The sequence below is a fragment of the Scyliorhinus torazame genome, chromosome 3 (genome assembly GCF_047496885.1).
Source record: "Scyliorhinus torazame isolate Kashiwa2021f chromosome 3, sScyTor2.1, whole genome shotgun sequence".
NCBI classification, from domain to species: Eukaryota; Metazoa; Chordata; class Chondrichthyes; order Carcharhiniformes; family Scyliorhinidae; genus Scyliorhinus; species Scyliorhinus torazame.
The window spans coordinates 106866190-106884172 of NC_092709.1; the positions used below are offsets into that span (position 1 = coordinate 106866190).

Consider the following 17983-nt stretch of genomic DNA (forward strand, 5'->3'; position numbering starts at 1 on the left):
TGAAAACCCCTTCCAATTCACCCTCCACCTCGAACATGGCCAGACATACGCGCATAGTTAGCTGCTTGCTCACCCACCCCCCACCCCCGAAAAGAACCAGCTCATCCTTGAAATTGTCATGTGGGCTCTGTACACCACCTTAAATTGGATGAGGCTTAACCTCACACATGACGAGGAAGCATTTACCCTCTGCTGGACTTCCCTCCACACCCCGGGCCCCAACTCTTTCCCCCCCCCACCCCCCCACCCATTTTCTTTTGACCTCCTCCACAGGAGTGCCATCCCTATCCAACAGCTCTCCATTTATATCCACCACTATCCCCTCCCCAATGTCATCCTCAGGCAGCAACCTGTCTAGCAGCTCCAGAAAGGACCGCACCTCTTTTCTAACAAAGTCCCTCCCCTGCAGGAACCTGAACCTGTTTCCCTTAGGCAACTGATATGTCCCCTCAAGCTCCTCCAGTTCTACAAACTTTTCTCCCACGAACAAATCCCTGAACTACTCTATCCCCACTTGCCGCATATTGTTGTCATATATCGGCGCCCACAACGACATGCTTTCCAATCCGAAGTGTTGCCTACATTGGTTCTAAACTCTCAATGCTGATATCACCACGGGGCTCATAGTGTATCGGACCAGCGAGAACGGAAGGGGCGCCAACAACAGTTCCCTCAAACTGGTCCCCCTGCACGACACCGCCTCCACCCGCCCCCAGACCGACCCCTTCTCCCCCCCCCCACACCAGCACACCCTCGTCGATCCCTTTTCAGAAACAATCACCTCCCCTGTGGGGCCATCCTCGCCCGCACGAACCTTGAAATCATCCCATTCACCTTTCTAAAAAAGGACTTGGGAACAAAACTGTGGAGGTTCTGAAATACGAACAGAAATTTGGGCAGCAGGGCAGCACGGTGGCGCAGTGGTTAGCTCTGCAGCCTTACGGCGCCGAGGGCCCAGGTTCGATCCTAGACCTGGGTCACTGTCCATGTGGTGTTTGCACATTCTCTCCGTGTCTGCATGGGTCTCACCCCCACAACTCAAAAATGTGCAGGGTAGGTGGATTGACAACGCTAAAATTGCCCATTAATTGGAATTTGTTTTTTTAAAAAAGGAACTTGGACAGTACCGTCATTTTCGTCGTCTCTACACGCCATGCCAAAGACAAGGGCAACACATCTCACCTCTTGAAGTCCTCCTTCATACCCTCCACCAATTGCGCCAAGTTCAATTTATGCAGCTGGGCCCAATACCTGTATCCCAAGAAACTCAACTCTACCACCTAGAGCACAACCGGTCTAACCTAGGATCGAGAACCGTATTGAAATCTCTCCCATAATTAGCTGGTGTGTGTCCAGGTCCGAAATCTTCCACAAAACCCGCCTCAAAAAATCTGCATCATCCAAGTTTGGGGCATAAACATTCACTAACCACAGGTGTCCCCTCCAACTTCCTGCTAACCATCACGTTCCTGCCCCCTGGATCGGCTATGATACTGCAAACTTTTTAAGTGTGTGAAAACACACGACAGTTTAACCAGCCTGTTCAGCCCCTGCACATTCCACGTAATCAATCGGGTCGGGGGGGGGGCTCCCCGCCTCCCCGCCTCCCTTTCTTGCCAGTCAACCATATCCCTTCTTTGCCCAGCTCACCCGGGTCCATGCCCCGCACTCCCCCGGGCCCTGTCCCCTCCCCCTCTTCCTGTCGACCCCCCACTTCACTCCCGTTAACTAGCCAAACAGCTAGCATGGTGGCCCTTCCTCAAATCTGCCCTTTACCTTCCGCCCCCTGAAACCCAAATATAAAAGAAAGCACACTCACCCTCTCTGCTCCCGGTCTCATTAAATTTACCAATCCACCCATCCTGAGTCCACATTCCTCACATTTAACATCTCCACAGTTCAGTGTCCTCACATTCCTCCCAGTCCATGACCTCTCATAACCTTACTCGCCTCCTCCGATGTTTCAAAATTAAACTCCTGATTCTGATGCGTGACCCACAAACTTCACCCGCTCCTTGAAGAGGGCAGCCTTGATCCGATTGTAGCCAGCCCGCTGCTTGGCCAACTCCACACCCAGATCCTGGTATATTCTCAGCTCACTCCCTTCCCAGGTGCATTTTTTCATCTTCCTCGCCCATTTCATGATTTTCTCCTTACGAGAAAATGATGCAGCCTCACCACCATTGTCCTCAGCGGCTCCCCCGCCTTCGGCCTCCTCCTCAGTGCCCTGTGCGCCCTATCCACCTCGAGGAGACAATCAAAAGTTCCCACACCCATCAGCTTCTTCGGCATATTTGCCACATATGTAGTGGCCTGCACTCCTTCGACCCCTTCCGGCATCCCCACGATCCAGAGATTCTGCCTCCTGGAGCGATTGTCGAGGTCCTCCACCTTCTCCCTCAAACCTCTTATGGCTATCCGCCTCCAACACCCATCTTTGCCTCTAGCGAGGCCAGACGGTCCTAATGCTCCCCCAGCAACTCCTCCACCTTTTGGAGTGCCAGGGCCTGCGCCTCCAATCTCTGGTCCACTCTCAATAGCCGTCCTAAGCGGCTCCACCACCGTAGCCAGGTGCTCAGTGGCCTCCTTCCTCTGCTGCTGGAACTTGTTGTTCAAAAAGTTCACGAGCTGCTCTGTAGACCACTGGGTGGGCAGCGATGCCCCAGTGCCTTCTGCCATCTTCTTCTGTGTCGCACCTCGACTATTCTCGTGGTCCAGCTGCTGCCTCTTTGTTACACTCCTCGTCCGGTAAACCATAAACTGGCCCCATCAGAGGATTATTGCAATTCTTCAGTGTTAACATACCAATCGGCAGCAAACATTGAGCTGAATTTAATGATCACACAATGGTATTTGTCCACTAGACAGAAAGACAGTGGCAACCCTGCCACAACTATTTCCAGGAGCCCTGATGGGATGTAATGCTAATTAGGTAGTTGACTGTCTGATGTTGAGGTTCCCACCCTTGTTATGGTGAGGAAAACGCTGCTAACCAATCGGTAGCCAGCAGCTCTTAAATCCCAGTAGTGCCTCCAGGAGCTGTGGCTACTGCTGGGATTGCACCAGGCCGTCACCCCTGGAGGTCCCAGAAGAGAGGTTATTGGCGGGCTGAAACCACTGGACAGGGGCCTCAGTGAGGCACATGATTCCCGAGGAGGATGACTTCACCCCGATACCTGATCCCACCGGGAGGCTACCTGTATATACCTAGCGACCATCCCACGTGGTGATATGCCTCCTGCCTATTGTGGAATACCAGTGGCAGTGGGATGAGGCCTGTAAGTGTCCCTTAATTAGCCACATAAGGGCTTGAATTGGCCTTTGGGCTGGAAGACCGACCTCGGGCTCTCCATTGCTGACTTTTTAAAATAAATTTAGAGTAGCTAATTATTTTTCTTTTCTAATTAAGGGGCAATTTAGCGTGGCCACTCCACCTAACCAGCACATCTTTGGGTTGTGGGGGTGAAACCCACGCAGACATGTGGAGAATGTGCAAACTCCACACGGACAGTGACCCAAGACCGGGATTCGAACCCAGGTCCTCGGTGCCGCAGTCCCAGTGCTAACCACTGCGCCACATGCCACCCCTTCCATTGCTGACTTAATGATGTCTGGGTGTAATTTAATGCTGCGTGTGCTGGGCGCGAATCTGAGCAAGCCGGTTGGATTGTGGTAGAGTCTGAAACCGGGAACACGGCTGGGCGCTGATCGGATTCTGATTTAACCGGCCCAGTTCCGTTGCCAAGATCTGGATTCCGCCACAATGTGGCGAGAAACCAATAATCATCAATTAAGGACAATCTCCATTTCAATAATGGGAGGTGGAGGGGGTGGGCTCAGTGACTGCGGGTCCAACATTCCTCCCCCCGGATCGTGTATACCCATAACGAGGACAACGTCTGCTGCTACCTGTCCATCCCAGCGAACACCCCTGGGACAGAACCTTGTCTGTGGTAATATGGTGCAGGTCACTATAACTCCCACTGACTGGCGGCCTCTGGCCACACAGCTGAATGCTATCGCGAATAGAGAATTGGCAATGTTAGTAATGAGCACTCCATACTGAGAGCACTTCACAGCTGCAGGTTGTGTTTGCTGCTTGCTCCTGCCGATGGCTGCAAAAGCCTGGAGGCTGCTGTTGCTCTTTCCTTCCTTTTCTGTATCCGGAATGAAGGACAATTTTTTTCTAAGATACCCAGCACCTCAGGGGGACATAAGAGTCCAGAAGGCAATGCGGTTTGAAACAAGAAGACACTGCGGATCCTGCTGTACGATCCAAATGGGCCACCTGTTGACGTGCTGAAGAAATGTTTTCGCAGATTGATGATGCTTTTGTTGCTGGTGTGGTGTGGAGGTTGTGTCAGGACACTTTCATGGACTACCGGTGACTTTTTATGTTCAGTAGCCACCTGCTGCTTCCGTTACGGAAGCCGTTCAGGTCGTTGGTGTTCCTGGTTGTCCTTTTGTACTGCGTTTGGTATATGTTCGTGGGGGGGGCGGGGGGCAGAATTGTATGATGTACCATGTAACTGCGGTTTAATGTTTCGCTGGTTGCAATCTCTCCTGCCTCTGCGGCCTGGGAGTTAGAACGAGTCGCTGGCAGTGCTGCAGAGGGGGAGGTGGTTTTTGCTTTCTCTTCCTCCTCCGCTATGCTCCATGTCAGTGCAACCTTCCGGTGATTAGCTTACCAAACAGCATACCACTGATAAAGGCCCACTGGGGGAGGGAGGGGCTGGTTTTGTGTTTTCCTTTGGTGCACGCGACCAATGATGGTGGGATGGGTGGGTGAGATGTTCCTTCTCCGACTGTGTCCCGTGTCGGCGTGATCTTTTCCCGTGGTCTGTGCTCTTCGTTCTTACGCATGCAGGGATGCACGTGCAGTCATTCACTCGCATACTCTTTATGCATACACGCTCTCACCGATATGCACGCACTGGCCGCCTTTCCACCAACGTAGGTCTGCTGCAGCACGAGGGGAGAGTGCTGACCTGGCTGCTGGTGGCATTGTTCCATCGTTTTTTGGTTTGGTTTTTGGTGTACGGCTTGTGACTTTGTTGTCTTCCTGCCTGTTTTGTGTTCTCCTTCGGTGGTGGCTCTGTGTTTGGTTTATAATGTGCCGGACCTGTTCTGGACTTAACTGTGCCTCTATGGGGAGGGTTGGAATGTTTTCCCCTCTCTCCTTCTCCGGTGTGCTGGGCTGGTGTGCCTTTCCGCTGATGTAGGCCGTGGTGGTCGTGGTGGGGGGGGGGGGGGGGGGGGGGGGGCGGGCGGGCGGGGGAGTGGTTGGTGGGCGGGCGGGGGAGTGGTTGGTGTGTTCTGGATCCCAATTATTTGGTGTCCTCATTTTGTATTTTGCATCAACTTCGGACATCTGACTGGGACATCTGATTCCGCTTGATGTACATCAGCAACTGTGTGGTACTCACCAAATTGTTCTCCAGAAGCCGGTCCACTACTTTCACCCACTGAGATGTGTGTCCCTGTGCTGGTGGATGATAGCTGCGACGCCTTGATGGTGGCATCCTCATTGCTCTCCTCCGGGTTGTTTTCTTTGGAGGCAGAGGGGCCATCCCGCATGGGCCGGCACCACTGGATGGAGTTCATGCGGAGGAATGGACATGTGGTCAATGGTAGGGGGGAATTATTATTCTGGCATGAACAACACACATGTGACAGGTCACCTGGGTGGGGGCCAGTGGATACTCACCTCTGCGGAGCAGGGAAAGTTCAACATCGGTGACCACTCTGTCCTCTGTCATCCCTGCAATCTCCAGGGCCCATTCCTCATAGGGGGCCATGGCTCTGATGTCCAGCACCTCGTCGCCCGTCTGGGCCCTCTCCCGTCTGTTATGGGCCAATTTCTCCTGCTTGGTCAGAGAGAGTGCATTGTGAGGTGGACGTTTCTGCATTGTAGGGGGGGAGGGGGGCTATGGCGGAGGACAGGCATGGTCATCACTGCTTGGAATGGGTGGGATGTGCTGGTGGGTGCCTGGACACAGGCATTTCCGATGTGAAGTCCGTGAAGCATCATTACCTGCCCTAATTGTTTTAGATACCGGTGATGGTCTCGCCAGGTTGGCCATCGGGAAGCACCCGGAAATTCCCACTCATTACCACACTGAGAAACATTTTCGTTAGATCGCGCTCTTTATTTCTGTCACCAAAAATGCTGTCTGATAGCTGAGTATTTCCAGTATTTTGTGTTTTTAAAAAATATGTCTTTTTTCCTTAATTTATCCTTCACCTATCTTTGGATAGGCCATCCATTTAGCAAGCGAAAATGTTTAGAACTGTGCTTTTCCGTGGAACATAATAATACTACTCTGTCATGTATGTGATTTTGTGACTTATCTCCAAATCTCACCCTGCATGAAAATCTCCCCTCCATATCATTTCCTCCTGATTTCAGCTAATATATTGCAATAATTTTTCTGCAGCATTGTTTAAGTTCATACTTTCAAGCAGTGTTACACTGTCCTTGTTGCGACCGTCTGAGATATGGTACAATATGCTTGTCTCCTGATTAAAGTGTTTAATATTTTGGCACAAAATTGATTTATTGGAGCAGGCTTCATGTCTGTGTCCTGATTGAAAAAAATGCCATAATTCCAGTGGTTTCAATTTCTCCAATTAATTAGTCTACGTTACATGTGAGTGATGGCATTATATCATATCATCCAAACTCCTTAATTAATATATGGACTTTGTTTTTGAAAAGTCACTCAATTCAAATGCAATACTTTGTAGTTACATTTTCCTCACATCTGTTTATTCCCCCCTGTTTTAGGCCAGACAGTAAAACCTGGTAATACTCTTGTCGTTGATGTTTCCTGCAAGAACTCGTACCTGGTTTTTCACAGCATTGCTATATTGAACCATGAAAACAAAATGGAAATTGAAGTGAATACCATGAGCAATCAAACAAGTAATAATCTTGCAAGTGAGGCTGAACTTTGTGATGCTTTGGCCAACCTTCAGACTACAAGTGAACCCAAAACGAACCTTCTGCACTGTTTGCTCGAATCTTCAGAAATAGCTCGTCTCAATAACACGCAATATAATGATCATTTCAAATCTGCCTTAAGCAGTGTATTGTCTTCATTAACATCAGTGGACGGTGGAATCGGTGTCTCACAGAACATAGATGACAGGAGTTTGAATATGAATTGTGAAAATACTAATGGCCAAAGTTCTTCAGATCTAACCTCTGATATGTTGTGTGTATTGGATGTATCAGAGGGTTTTTCCATTTTGCCCTTGATCGCTGCCAAGTTGGGACCCGTTAAAGTTTTTAGTTCCTTGGAAAAAGTACTGCAGCAAGCTGCATTAAGCGCTTTAGCAGAATTGAATGATATTTCAAAGGATGTGTTGGAGTTTTGGCATAATTACTTGGAGGATGACTCTCCCCTACTACAAAGGCCTCAAACAGGCAAACTATGGAGTGTGATTATTCTTGATGCTATAGAGATGTGTGGACTCATACGACAAGGATTGGTGGAGAAAGCCATTCTAGCTAGGTATGTCAGCTTTTCTTTCATGTTTAAAAAGATGTAACTAAACACTAACTAAGTCTTGTAAAATCATTCTTGCTGGAGCAATGGTGAAAGGGAAGGAAAATCAATTGGTGACTTAAGTTTGACCTAATTTGTAATATTTCACTGAGGCAGTGGGGTTCTTTGAGCTTTTGTTCTGTACATCAGAGCCTGTGATAGATGGGGGTGGATGCAGTGCTGAATTCCACATTCCCATTAACTTGTGTAAATGTTAAAATTGTTGTCACTAGCAAAACTTGGTGTACGGATTAAACATTTATCCAGGTGTTAGGCGACAACTTTAAAACAGCCGTTTCCAATCCTTAAGGTCCGCAATTTTCAAGCAGAACAAATGAATCATGATTATGAGTGCAGTTAGAACTGTTTAAGGCTCCAGCCCTGGATTGTCAGTTCTAAAGGACAGCTGATTGGGCATCCCTGTCCGCGAAGGAGAGTTTAGAGATCCAGTGAGCTGTGAGGAAAGCTGTCCGATAGGATGGGGACTGCTGTCTGGTAAATTTGAGACTTTCTTTTTTTTTTAAATGTTTTTATTGAAGTTCTTTACGTATTTTACACTATACAAGCAGTAAGGGTAACTGTGCCAATTACAATGTACATATCAATTTCCCTTATGCCAGTCGCCCCCCCCCCCCCCCTTAGTTCCCCCTTTTCCTTGTTGTTTCGGGGTCCTTTACTGCTCCCTTCACAATATTAGTTGTCTGTTATTTACAAATGGGCAGTGCCCTCCCACCCCCCACTTTTGTTGTCTGCCGGAATTGAAAGCAAAGTCCATTTGTAGCTTTTTCCTCTCTGCCAGCAGCTCTATGGTTGGGGCCTTGGAGTACCGTGGAAGGTGAGACTTCCCCATTCCGGTTCTTAGTGACTTACTCGGCTATAACCTGTGATATGTTCTGTCAGACGACCTTGTCAGCCAAAAGGGTTGTGTCCAACCTCCATGTGGGACATTGGACGCAGCCCGTCTCCAACTCCACATCCATGTAATGTGGAGCATGGTCGGAGATTACAATTGCGGAGTGTTCCTCTCTTACTATTTCTAGAAGCACCGATTTTCCCCACTACAAAGAAGTCGATGCGGGTGTAGACCTTATGTACTGGCGAGAAAAACAAGAATTCCTTCTCACCCGAGTCCCTACAGATGCTGCCAGACCTGCTGAGATTTTCCACCAGTACTTCCTCAGCAGAGGCAGACAAGTTTGTCCGTAAGAATGGTCTGAACAGGCAGCAAGAGAGGCAAGGGGGGAAAAGACGTAATCTCGCTCTACGACGGAAGAGAAAATGCTGGAAAATCTCAGCAGATCTGACAGCATCTGTAGGGAGAAAAAAGAGCTAACGTTTCGAGTCCGATGCTTTTGTCAAATCTAACACAGAGAAAGTGGGAAATATTTATACTGTGGAGTGAGAATGAAAGATGAGTCAAAGCCACAGAAACCCAGGGAAACCGGGTGCTAATGGCCACAGAAACCAAGGGGAAAGAGTGCTAATGTCAGTCCCCAGAGAGGACAAAATATGTGAAAGGTCAAACCGCAGGGAAACTAACATCAGAGGCTGAACTGTAGATGTGGGGGGGAGGGGAAGGGGGAAGCAAAGAGGAGAAAGGGTAAGGAAAGGTGGATAAGATGGGGGGGTGGGTTAAATATATATTTTAAAAAAACAAGAAAGAAAGAAATTGTAAGAGTTTAAAATGAAATGGGATGAAAACAAAGGCGTCGAGGTGGGGTAGAATGAAGTTGTTGAATTCGATGTTGAGGCCGGAAGGCTGGAGTGTGCCTAACCGGAAGATGAGATATTATTCCTCCAGTTTGCGTTGAGCTTCACTGGAACATTGCAGCAGGCCAAGAACAGACATGTGGACATGGGAGCAGGGTCTTTTGTTAAAATGGCAAGCAACGAGGAGGTCAGGGTCCTGAATGCACACAGACCGAAGATGCTCAGCAAAGCAATCACCCAGTCTGCATTTGGTCTCTCCGATATAGAGGAGACCACATTGGGAGCAGCGAATGCAATAGACCAAATTGAAAGAGATGCAAGTGAAACGCTGCTTAACTTGGAATGAGTGTTTTGGTCCTGGGATGTTAAGCATGGAAGAGGTAAAGGGGCAGGCGTTACACCTGTGATTGCATGGGAAGGTTCCATGGGTGATGAGAGAGGTGTTGGGTATGGTGGAGGAGTGGATTAGATTATCTTGGAGGGAACAGTCTCTGCGGAATGCTGACAGAGGGAGTGAAGGGAAGATGTGTTTGGTGGTAGCATCACGCTGGAGTTCGCGAAAATGGCAGAGGATTATGCTTTGCATACGGAGGCTGGTGGGGTGAAATGAGAGAACGAGGGGGACTCTATCCTTATTCTGGGAGGGAGGGGAGGGGCTGAGGGTAGTGGCTAAGGGTAGTTGCGCGGGAGATGGATCGCACACTGTTGGGGGCCCTGTCAACAACTGTAGGTGGGAAATCATGGTTGAGGAAGAAGGAACACATTTTCAAAGCACCATTTTGGAAAGTGGCATCATCGGAACAAATGCGACGGTGGCGAAGGAGCTGAGAGAAAGGGATGGAGTCCTTACAGGGTGTAGGGTGTGAAGATCTATAGTCCAGATAGCTGTGGGAGTCAGTGGGCCTGTAGTGGATATTAGTAGATAGTCTATTGTCGGAAATGGAGACAGAAAGATCAAGGAAGGGAAGTAAAATAATGTTCTTTGCCATGGTAAGTTACCCAGAGCCTGGCTGGGAATAACATCCCAAATCTGATCTTGCCCTTGTACAGGGCCACCTTTGCGTGGTTAAATTCAGCACTGCGTTTGCCAGGTCCGCCCCAATGCCCTGGTACACTCTGACTTTATGTCCCTCCCAGTTGCACGCCTTTTGTCTGTCGAACCCAGCGAAGGATCCTTTCTCGGTCCTGATATTTGTGCAGCTTGGCTATTATCGCCGTCGGCTGCTCCCTAGCCCTGGGCTTTGGTCAGTGACCTGTGTGCCCTGTCGATCTCTGGCGGTTTGGAGAAGCTGTACCTCCCAACCAGGTTGCCCATCATTTGGGTCCCTGCCCTCGATCCCCTCTGGCAGGCCCACTATCTGAATGTACTGCCTCGACCGATTTTCCTGATCCTCGACCTTCCCTTTCAGGCTCCTCTGGGCCGCCACAAACCTCTTGATCTCGGCTTCCAGGGCGATGATCCGTCAACGCCTTTTCCAGCTCTTGTATTGTGCTCCCCTGGGCTTCCAGTTTCCTCCCTATGCTGTCGAGTGCCATCTGCATGGCGGCTAGTGCCTCCGCCACCTGGACTGATGCATTTATCTCAGCCTTAGTGTCGCCTTTCGTTGTGTTTAGTTCCTTGGTTAGGAACATCCTATTTTTCTGTCGTATGGAGGAGAGCCATCTGATTCGTGTCTGCTCAGCACATCCCCACCACTGGAAGTAGACTTTGAGATTTTCTTTAAAATGTTTTCATGGGCACAGCTAATCCATGTACTCTGTCATGCAGTACAAACTCCGTACTTTAATTATTCTACATTCTCTTTGTTGTATTTATTTGTGGTCACTTTTCATCCCTCCTCTTTGGCACAGTATCCAATCTATTGATTCTGCCTCTAGGAAGTGCTTTGGGAAATTTTACTCCTTTAAAGGTGCTATGAAAATTCATGTTTCTTTTAAATCTGTATTATTTCTGGCTCTGAAAAGTACAACATTGTGCTATGAGCAAAGCAAGTTGATGTGTTCCATCAATCTCGGAAAGACACAAAGTTTTAAGTTAAGTGGTGAATCAACTTGATTGTTGGACAAGTGGTATCTTTGTATTTTGTTTTTAGATGTTTGCTTCGACCAGAGGGAAGATTGTTGCCTCAGTGCATAAAAATATATGGAATGTTCATCGAATCTGAGACATTACAGCAAGAAAGTTCTGTCCAAGGAAAAGAAGCCACTCTGGGGTTCAATATTGCACCTTTCATCAATCAGTTCAAGGTTCCTTATCTATTTTTATAGTGTAAATATTAGACATAAAATTAATTTTTATTAATGAACACACAGAGCATGTAATAAACAGCTTTAATCTAATTTTCATTAATCTTCCTTTCCCCGACAGGTACCCGTCCATGTATTCTTGCATTTATCAACATTGCCTCACGTCCAATTAAGTGAGCCAGTGGAACTATTAAAACTGGATCTGATGAGTCTGGCCACTGATGATTTGCGCAGTGAAATCAGGGTAAGATCATTTTCCAAAAGTTAAGTCATCCAGTGTGCAAACTCCAGGGCTGGAAATTTCCCTGCTGTCTGTGGTGGGTGGGACTGGAAAATTTGGAAAGTGTCTAAAAATTGGATTCCCGCCAGCAGAAAAACTGTTTGGAATTTCTGACCTCACCACTTCCATAGCGGGCTGGTGGTGGGTCCTGCTGATCCATGGTGGGAATGCTGTGTGCATGTATTACAATGCCATGAATGCTTATTAAAGATGCTACTTGCCAGAGTCACGTAGCCCCTCCCAATCTAGCGCTACATCAGCAGGAAATTAGATTGTTCTGAATCATGTTTGGAAATAAGTGACGTGTAGCTAGTGGCCCTCGCTTCACTTGGGACTTTGAGGTAAGTGTAACATTCAGAGCCCACCTACAGCAGCACCACTCAAAGTTCTCACTATTGCTGGGGGGAGCGGAGGGGAGGAAAATGGAGTAGTGGGTGACAACGGGCAGTGGTGGATTTGGAGGGTGGAGGAAGGGGGAAAGAGACAATGACAGGCAGAGGGGTAAAGAGGATGGGGCAGTTAGATCTGACGTGGAGGATAAAACGCAGGCACATAAATGAGTTGCTGGGAATTGAACTGTATGAATGGGAGGGTATGCTCACATACTCCAGAATACAAGGGTGTCCTGTTTACAGTTTGGCACTTCAAAGGGGAGGGGGATCCCTTGCCAGAAGGAGACATGGGGAAGAGGCCGAGAGCTCCTTGGGACGATGGAGAGCTGGAACCTGAATTAGGAGATTACGGTCTGCTTCCAAGTGAGAATGCCATCGAAGAAACATGACGGGGAAGATGTACCCGTGATAGCCACAACTAGTACCATCAAGGGGAAGTTCAGCATTTGGACTTGCGCCTTCAACCCTTGTGATTCACCAGGCCCTAATCACCGGAACCCTGTATCCGTACACTATGGGAAGTGAAACTCGGCACAATAGTGGAAAAATGCTGCATCAAAGGACTTTATACAGTGCTGGTTACCTTTGAGAAACTTTTGCAGATACTGGGATGCATGCATGGTTGGAGAGCATCATGGTTGCAGGTCTAGCACTATCAATGCAGGCAGCATTGCTCCCCGGGGGGGGGGGGGGCCTGGGGCCTGAGGCATTTTGCATTCATTTCCAGTAGAGTTTGCCACATCTCCCTGCCAGAATACAAGGGTGGATCAACTATCATGAGTCAGCTACATATCACATAAATGTGAGGCTTAACAAAGGGAGGCGAACCCTCAGTGGGAGCATGGCTCACCGGTGCAATAAGAGGGCACATAGATACATATGCACACTTCAAATGACGAGACCATTCTCATGAACAACAAATATATTTGCATAGGTGGTTGAACATCTGTGACCCACAGGTGATTTCAAAGCTTATTCATTTTTCTAACCCTACCCCTACGTCTCGGTGACATCAGCAGAGGTGGAGTCAGCCTGCTGACTGTTATCGCCTGTTGTCTTTGAAGATTTTGGCAGGCGTCTTTGAGAGGGCCGAGACCTGCAAGGCCCCAGCCTACTTTTGGTTCTCCTGCTGTGGAGCAACTGAACCTTCTCGACCTATGCAGCTGGAAGTGATGAGGTCACAGGCAGAGGGGCTTTGGATTGACTGGACAGTCAGTCACCTGAGTGGGTGGATGGGCGTGGGGTTTCCAGCTGCTGGCCCTTCTCCCTGGACTGACTCCCTGAGAAGGGGCACCTGGAGGGAGATCAAGGTGCCCCCTTCAACCCTGCCATTGATGAATCTCATAAATGCCTGCAGCGATGGAGTGCAGGTCAGAGCTCAAATCCAGCAGGATCTGCTATACAAAAGTCTCCCATGTGGCTGCCACGCGTCCCATGGAGGCCTTGTGATGCTCTCATGTCAAAGCCATGACATTAGAAAGAATGCAGACAGCCTCTTCCATCCTTCGCTCTAGTTTGTTACTCTCTCACAAGTCTACCTGTTTTTCCACCATCTGTCATTGCACCTCCAGCATGTGTGACGTGGCCATTTCCAGAGGCTAATCATCAGACCTGGACTCAGCAGATGGTTGATCTCCCACCGTCCTCAATGTGCCAGAAACCTGGGCTGATACTGCCTACTGCTGTGGCGATGTGTCAGTGAGGTTTCCCCAGAATGTGACTCCAAGCCTACTCTATAACAAAGACCCACTGGGGTGTGTGTTTCTGAGCTGGCGGAGCAGTGCAGATGAATGCAGTGATGAATCTTCAATGTCTCCTCGGCTTCCTTGTCTTAAGTGGCCTGGAGCTGTATCTGGCCATGCTGGTATGTATAAGAGAAAGCTGATAGTTTCAATAACATACTGTCACTCACTTGAGAATGTCAGGATGTGATGAACTTGTGGAGGGCTCATCCATACTGATTTGCTGGGGGAGGCAGGTCTCACCTTCCCCACAGGAGTGATCACTGCCCTCACCCATCAACTGGGTAGCATCCTCCTAGAGTTTGATCAGCTCCTGGATGTCAGCCCTCCGCCCACTTCCAAACTGGGATTTCTCCCCTTTGTGGGCAAGCTTGGCCTGCATGAAGACAATGGATGGAATGTGATGAAAGGGATGGAGCACAAGTTGGAAAGTATGCCTGCCTGCTGCGAGTGCTGAGGCCTCCTCTGTAAGGGGTGAGGATGGGGCTTGTGGAGCATGATAGATGAAGTGCCCTTGAGACAATCGGTGGTGATCTGACCTTGCTAATATTGTCTAAGATTTCTGAGCAGTGTACCCCTTTGAGTGCTTGATGAGCAGATGAGATTATTCGTTCGTTCCTCTTCCTGCACTACATGGCATTTCTCAGGCAGTTGCCGACATGTTGACCTCCCTTGTAATTGCCTTCCAGGCCAACGCGGTAAGGTTGTTGGGCTTCTTGGAACCATCCCGGAATACAAGTCATGCCAGTGTTGGCAGACTCCATTTTTGAGAGCCTCCAAGAAGTCATTATTAATCCTCGGGGTATCTCTCTTCTTTAACGCAGACCACTGGAGACGTCGCCTCCACAAAGCTGGGCTGGAGAGAGTCAGGTGACGTTTAAATATGGCACCCAGACCTTCAACCTAATTAAGCATGGCTTGTCGGATGATCAGTTCCCACGCCACGATTTGGAGAGTTTCTCACCTATGCATAAGTAATGAGCTTCCGAGCACAAAATCAGGTGCGAGTTCCCTCCACAATACCCCAGTGGGAAACATGCTGCAGAACCTGCTTGCCACAGCACTTAGTTTCAAAGTTGGAGAATTTTGCCCGTGGTCTTTTAAAAATGTTTCATGATTTCAAACAAACTAAAATCAGATCTGGGGCGAGATTCTCCGACCCCCCCCCCCGCCGGGTCGGTGAATCGCCGGGGGCTGGCGTGAATCCCGCCCCCGCTGGTTGCCGAATTCTCCAACACCGGATATTCGGCGGGGGCGGGAATCGCGCCGGTTGGCGGGCCTCCCCCGCGATTCTCCGGCCCGGATGGGCCGAAGTCCCGCCGCTAAAATGCCTGCCCCACCGGTGTAGATTAAACCACCTACCTTACCGGCGGGACAAGGCGGCGCGGGCAGGCTCCGGGGGGGGGGGGGGGGGGCGCTGGGCGATCTGGCCCCGGAGGGTGCCCCACGGTGGCCTGGCCTGTGATCGGGGCCCACCGATCCGCGGGCGGGCCTGTGCCGTGGGGGCACTCTTTCCCTTCCGCCTTCGCCACGGAATGCCGTCAGCTGACGCTCCCGCGCATGCGCCGCCCGGAGATGTCATTTCCGCGCCAGCTGGTGGGGCACCAAAGGTCTTTTCTGCCAGCTGGCGGGGCGGAAATTCGTCCGGCGCGGGCCTAGCCCCTTAAGGTTGGGGCTCGGCCCCCCAAGATGCGGAGCATTCCGCACCTTTGGGGCAGCACGATTCCCGACTGATTTGCGCCGTTTTGAGCGCCAGTCGGCGGACATCACGCCGTTCCGGAGAATTTCGCCCCTGATCTTTTACTGTCTATGCGTAGTTTGCTTTAAATTCAACAGGAAACAAACAAACGCCCTCCATTATCCATAATAACTGTGACCCCAATCTAGAAAATGAGGAGTTATAAATCCCCAAATATTGGGCTGGATTCTCAACCCCGCCGGCGGGATGCTCCTTAACTCCAGCTGGTCAATGGGGTTTCCCATTGTGGGGCTGCCCCACGCCGTCGGGAAACCCTTGGGCTGCCGGCAAAACAGAGCATCCCGCCGGCGGAGAATCCTTGTTTTTGTACAAGATGCAACAGTTTTCTGGGCATAGGAATAAAGGAAAGTTAAATATAAATCATTAAGCCGGAGAATTAAATATAAATATTAAAAGCATGATTATTTTCAACATCAATGTAATTTTTATCCAATGAATTTTTTGGGGGAGGGATAATTTTGAAGCAAGATATTGGAAATTCCATTACACTTGTCAATAGCATTATTTGATCGTTGAAACAGTATGATGGTAAAGACATATTTTCATCCATGCCGCACCCCCATTATTGTATTATTCTGAAAGCCTTATAGATGGTTGTCTAAGTGAGGACATATTTATCAATGCTGCAGAAATGTAAAATTCTCATACTTGTGTTTGAGTCCATCTGTTGTCCCACATCTTTCTATGTCTATAACCTCATCACAACCCTTCAAGGACAGTTTTCTCCCAGTTCTGGTATCCAATATATGCCCTGTTTTCTGCACTTTGGAATTCCCTCCATAAATCTCTCGACAAAATGTCTAACTTCTCTAGAGATTTTCTTTGATAGTTTCAAATAAATTTGGAGCATAATTTGAAACCAGGACAACAGGTTTGTGAAAATTACTATCACCAGCGCTACGGAGAGTGCAATATAAAATATATGTTAACCAAATTATCTTTAAAAAAATCAGATTCTTCAGCCATGGTCAGTACATGTTGTTTTGGATATCTTTGGAAATAGAATCTCATTTCTGTTATTCTGTTTGAACATATAGGTTCAAGTGCATTCCTCTGGAAAAGTAACTGCAGTTCCATTTTGGTATGAAATTTATCTGGACACAGAAACCAGCCTGAATACTTGGAGTGATACTTCTCATTGGAAGCAGGCTGCCTTTGTTTTGGATAATCCAATCCAAGTTAACACAGGAGATGAGCTTGTGCTGAAAATTCACTATCACAAGAGTAATATCTCAATGATTGTAAACTATGGATGAGTTAATTTTAAAGTGCGGTTCAGAAAAAGTAGTAAATTTAGCAGAGCTGATCTATTTTATAGCACGAATGATAGGAGTACCCAAGAATCAGGCAGGTTAAATGGGAAGAAAGACCAATACAAAAGCAGAACCAATGTTGGAAATTTGAAATTAAAACAGAAAATGCTCAGAAAACTCACCAGGTCTGGCAGCACCTGTAGAGAGAAACAAGAGTTAACATTTCACGTTGATGATCTTTCATCAAGAGTTTATGAAAGACAATTGATCTTAAATGATAAGCAGAAGAGAATTCAAATGAGAAACTTGCTATTCACCATCCGCTAACACGAGGCAAGAGGAATAAAGAAAGCATTTTGCCTCTATTTAAAGTCATATCATATCCTCAGGCACCCCATAGTTCTTGGTCCTTCATTGCATGTGCAGTGCAGTGACTTACGTAAGCAAAAGTGGCAGATAATTTAACAATGACCAGTAATATCAGATGAGATTAAGCTCCAGTTTAGTCTTTTTGGCAAGGGAGAAATGATGACCAGGGTACCAAAATAATTCTCTGCCCTTCATCAAATAGTGGCATAGAACCTTCAAAATTCACTCATTTCACCAAAACAAGCAGACTTTATTTAACATCTTGTTGCAAAGCTGCACTTTTAACAATGCAACAAGCACTCTCTAATCACTGCAGTTAAGTGGGCACATGTTTGAATATCTCTGATACATTCTTGGATAATTTCATGTATATTTGTACAAGCATGTACCTGCACTTCTTTACTGTAATCACAAGGCTTTCCTATCTGTACTGTTTACCAATTTGTCAAATTATTAATGTTACTTATAAAGACAACTTATTTGGAAGAAAACTTCTTTGGTGCTTATTTGTTGGAAGTAATCATTCTCAAGACAAGGCTTTGCTAGTGCTACAATGATGTTGTGGAGCTGTACGGTAAGTTAATTCAGCAGAGATTTAACCTAAGATTTGTGTGATGAGATGACAATTGGATACAAATTTCTGTAGTTTATAACTGACTGACTGTTTTATTGAGGGGGGGT

At 48.1% G+C, this 17983-nt stretch overlaps 1 protein-coding gene across 1 annotated transcript in view; it reads left to right on the forward strand.

Annotated features, from left to right (window-relative positions):
* Positions 1 to 17793, forward strand: part of prmt9 (protein arginine methyltransferase 9) — a 43460-nt gene extending 25667 nt beyond the window's left edge. The window contains exons 9-12 of the mRNA XM_072496094.1: positions 6788 to 7517; positions 11354 to 11507; positions 11629 to 11751; positions 16718 to 17793. Of these exons, the coding sequence (XP_072352195.1) occupies positions 6788 to 7517; positions 11354 to 11507; positions 11629 to 11751; positions 16718 to 16936 (1226 nt within the window). The 3' untranslated portion in view covers positions 16937 to 17793. The remainder of the gene's footprint in view (positions 1 to 6787; positions 7518 to 11353; positions 11508 to 11628; positions 11752 to 16717) is intronic.
* The last annotated feature ends 190 nt before the right edge of the window (positions 17794 to 17983 follow it).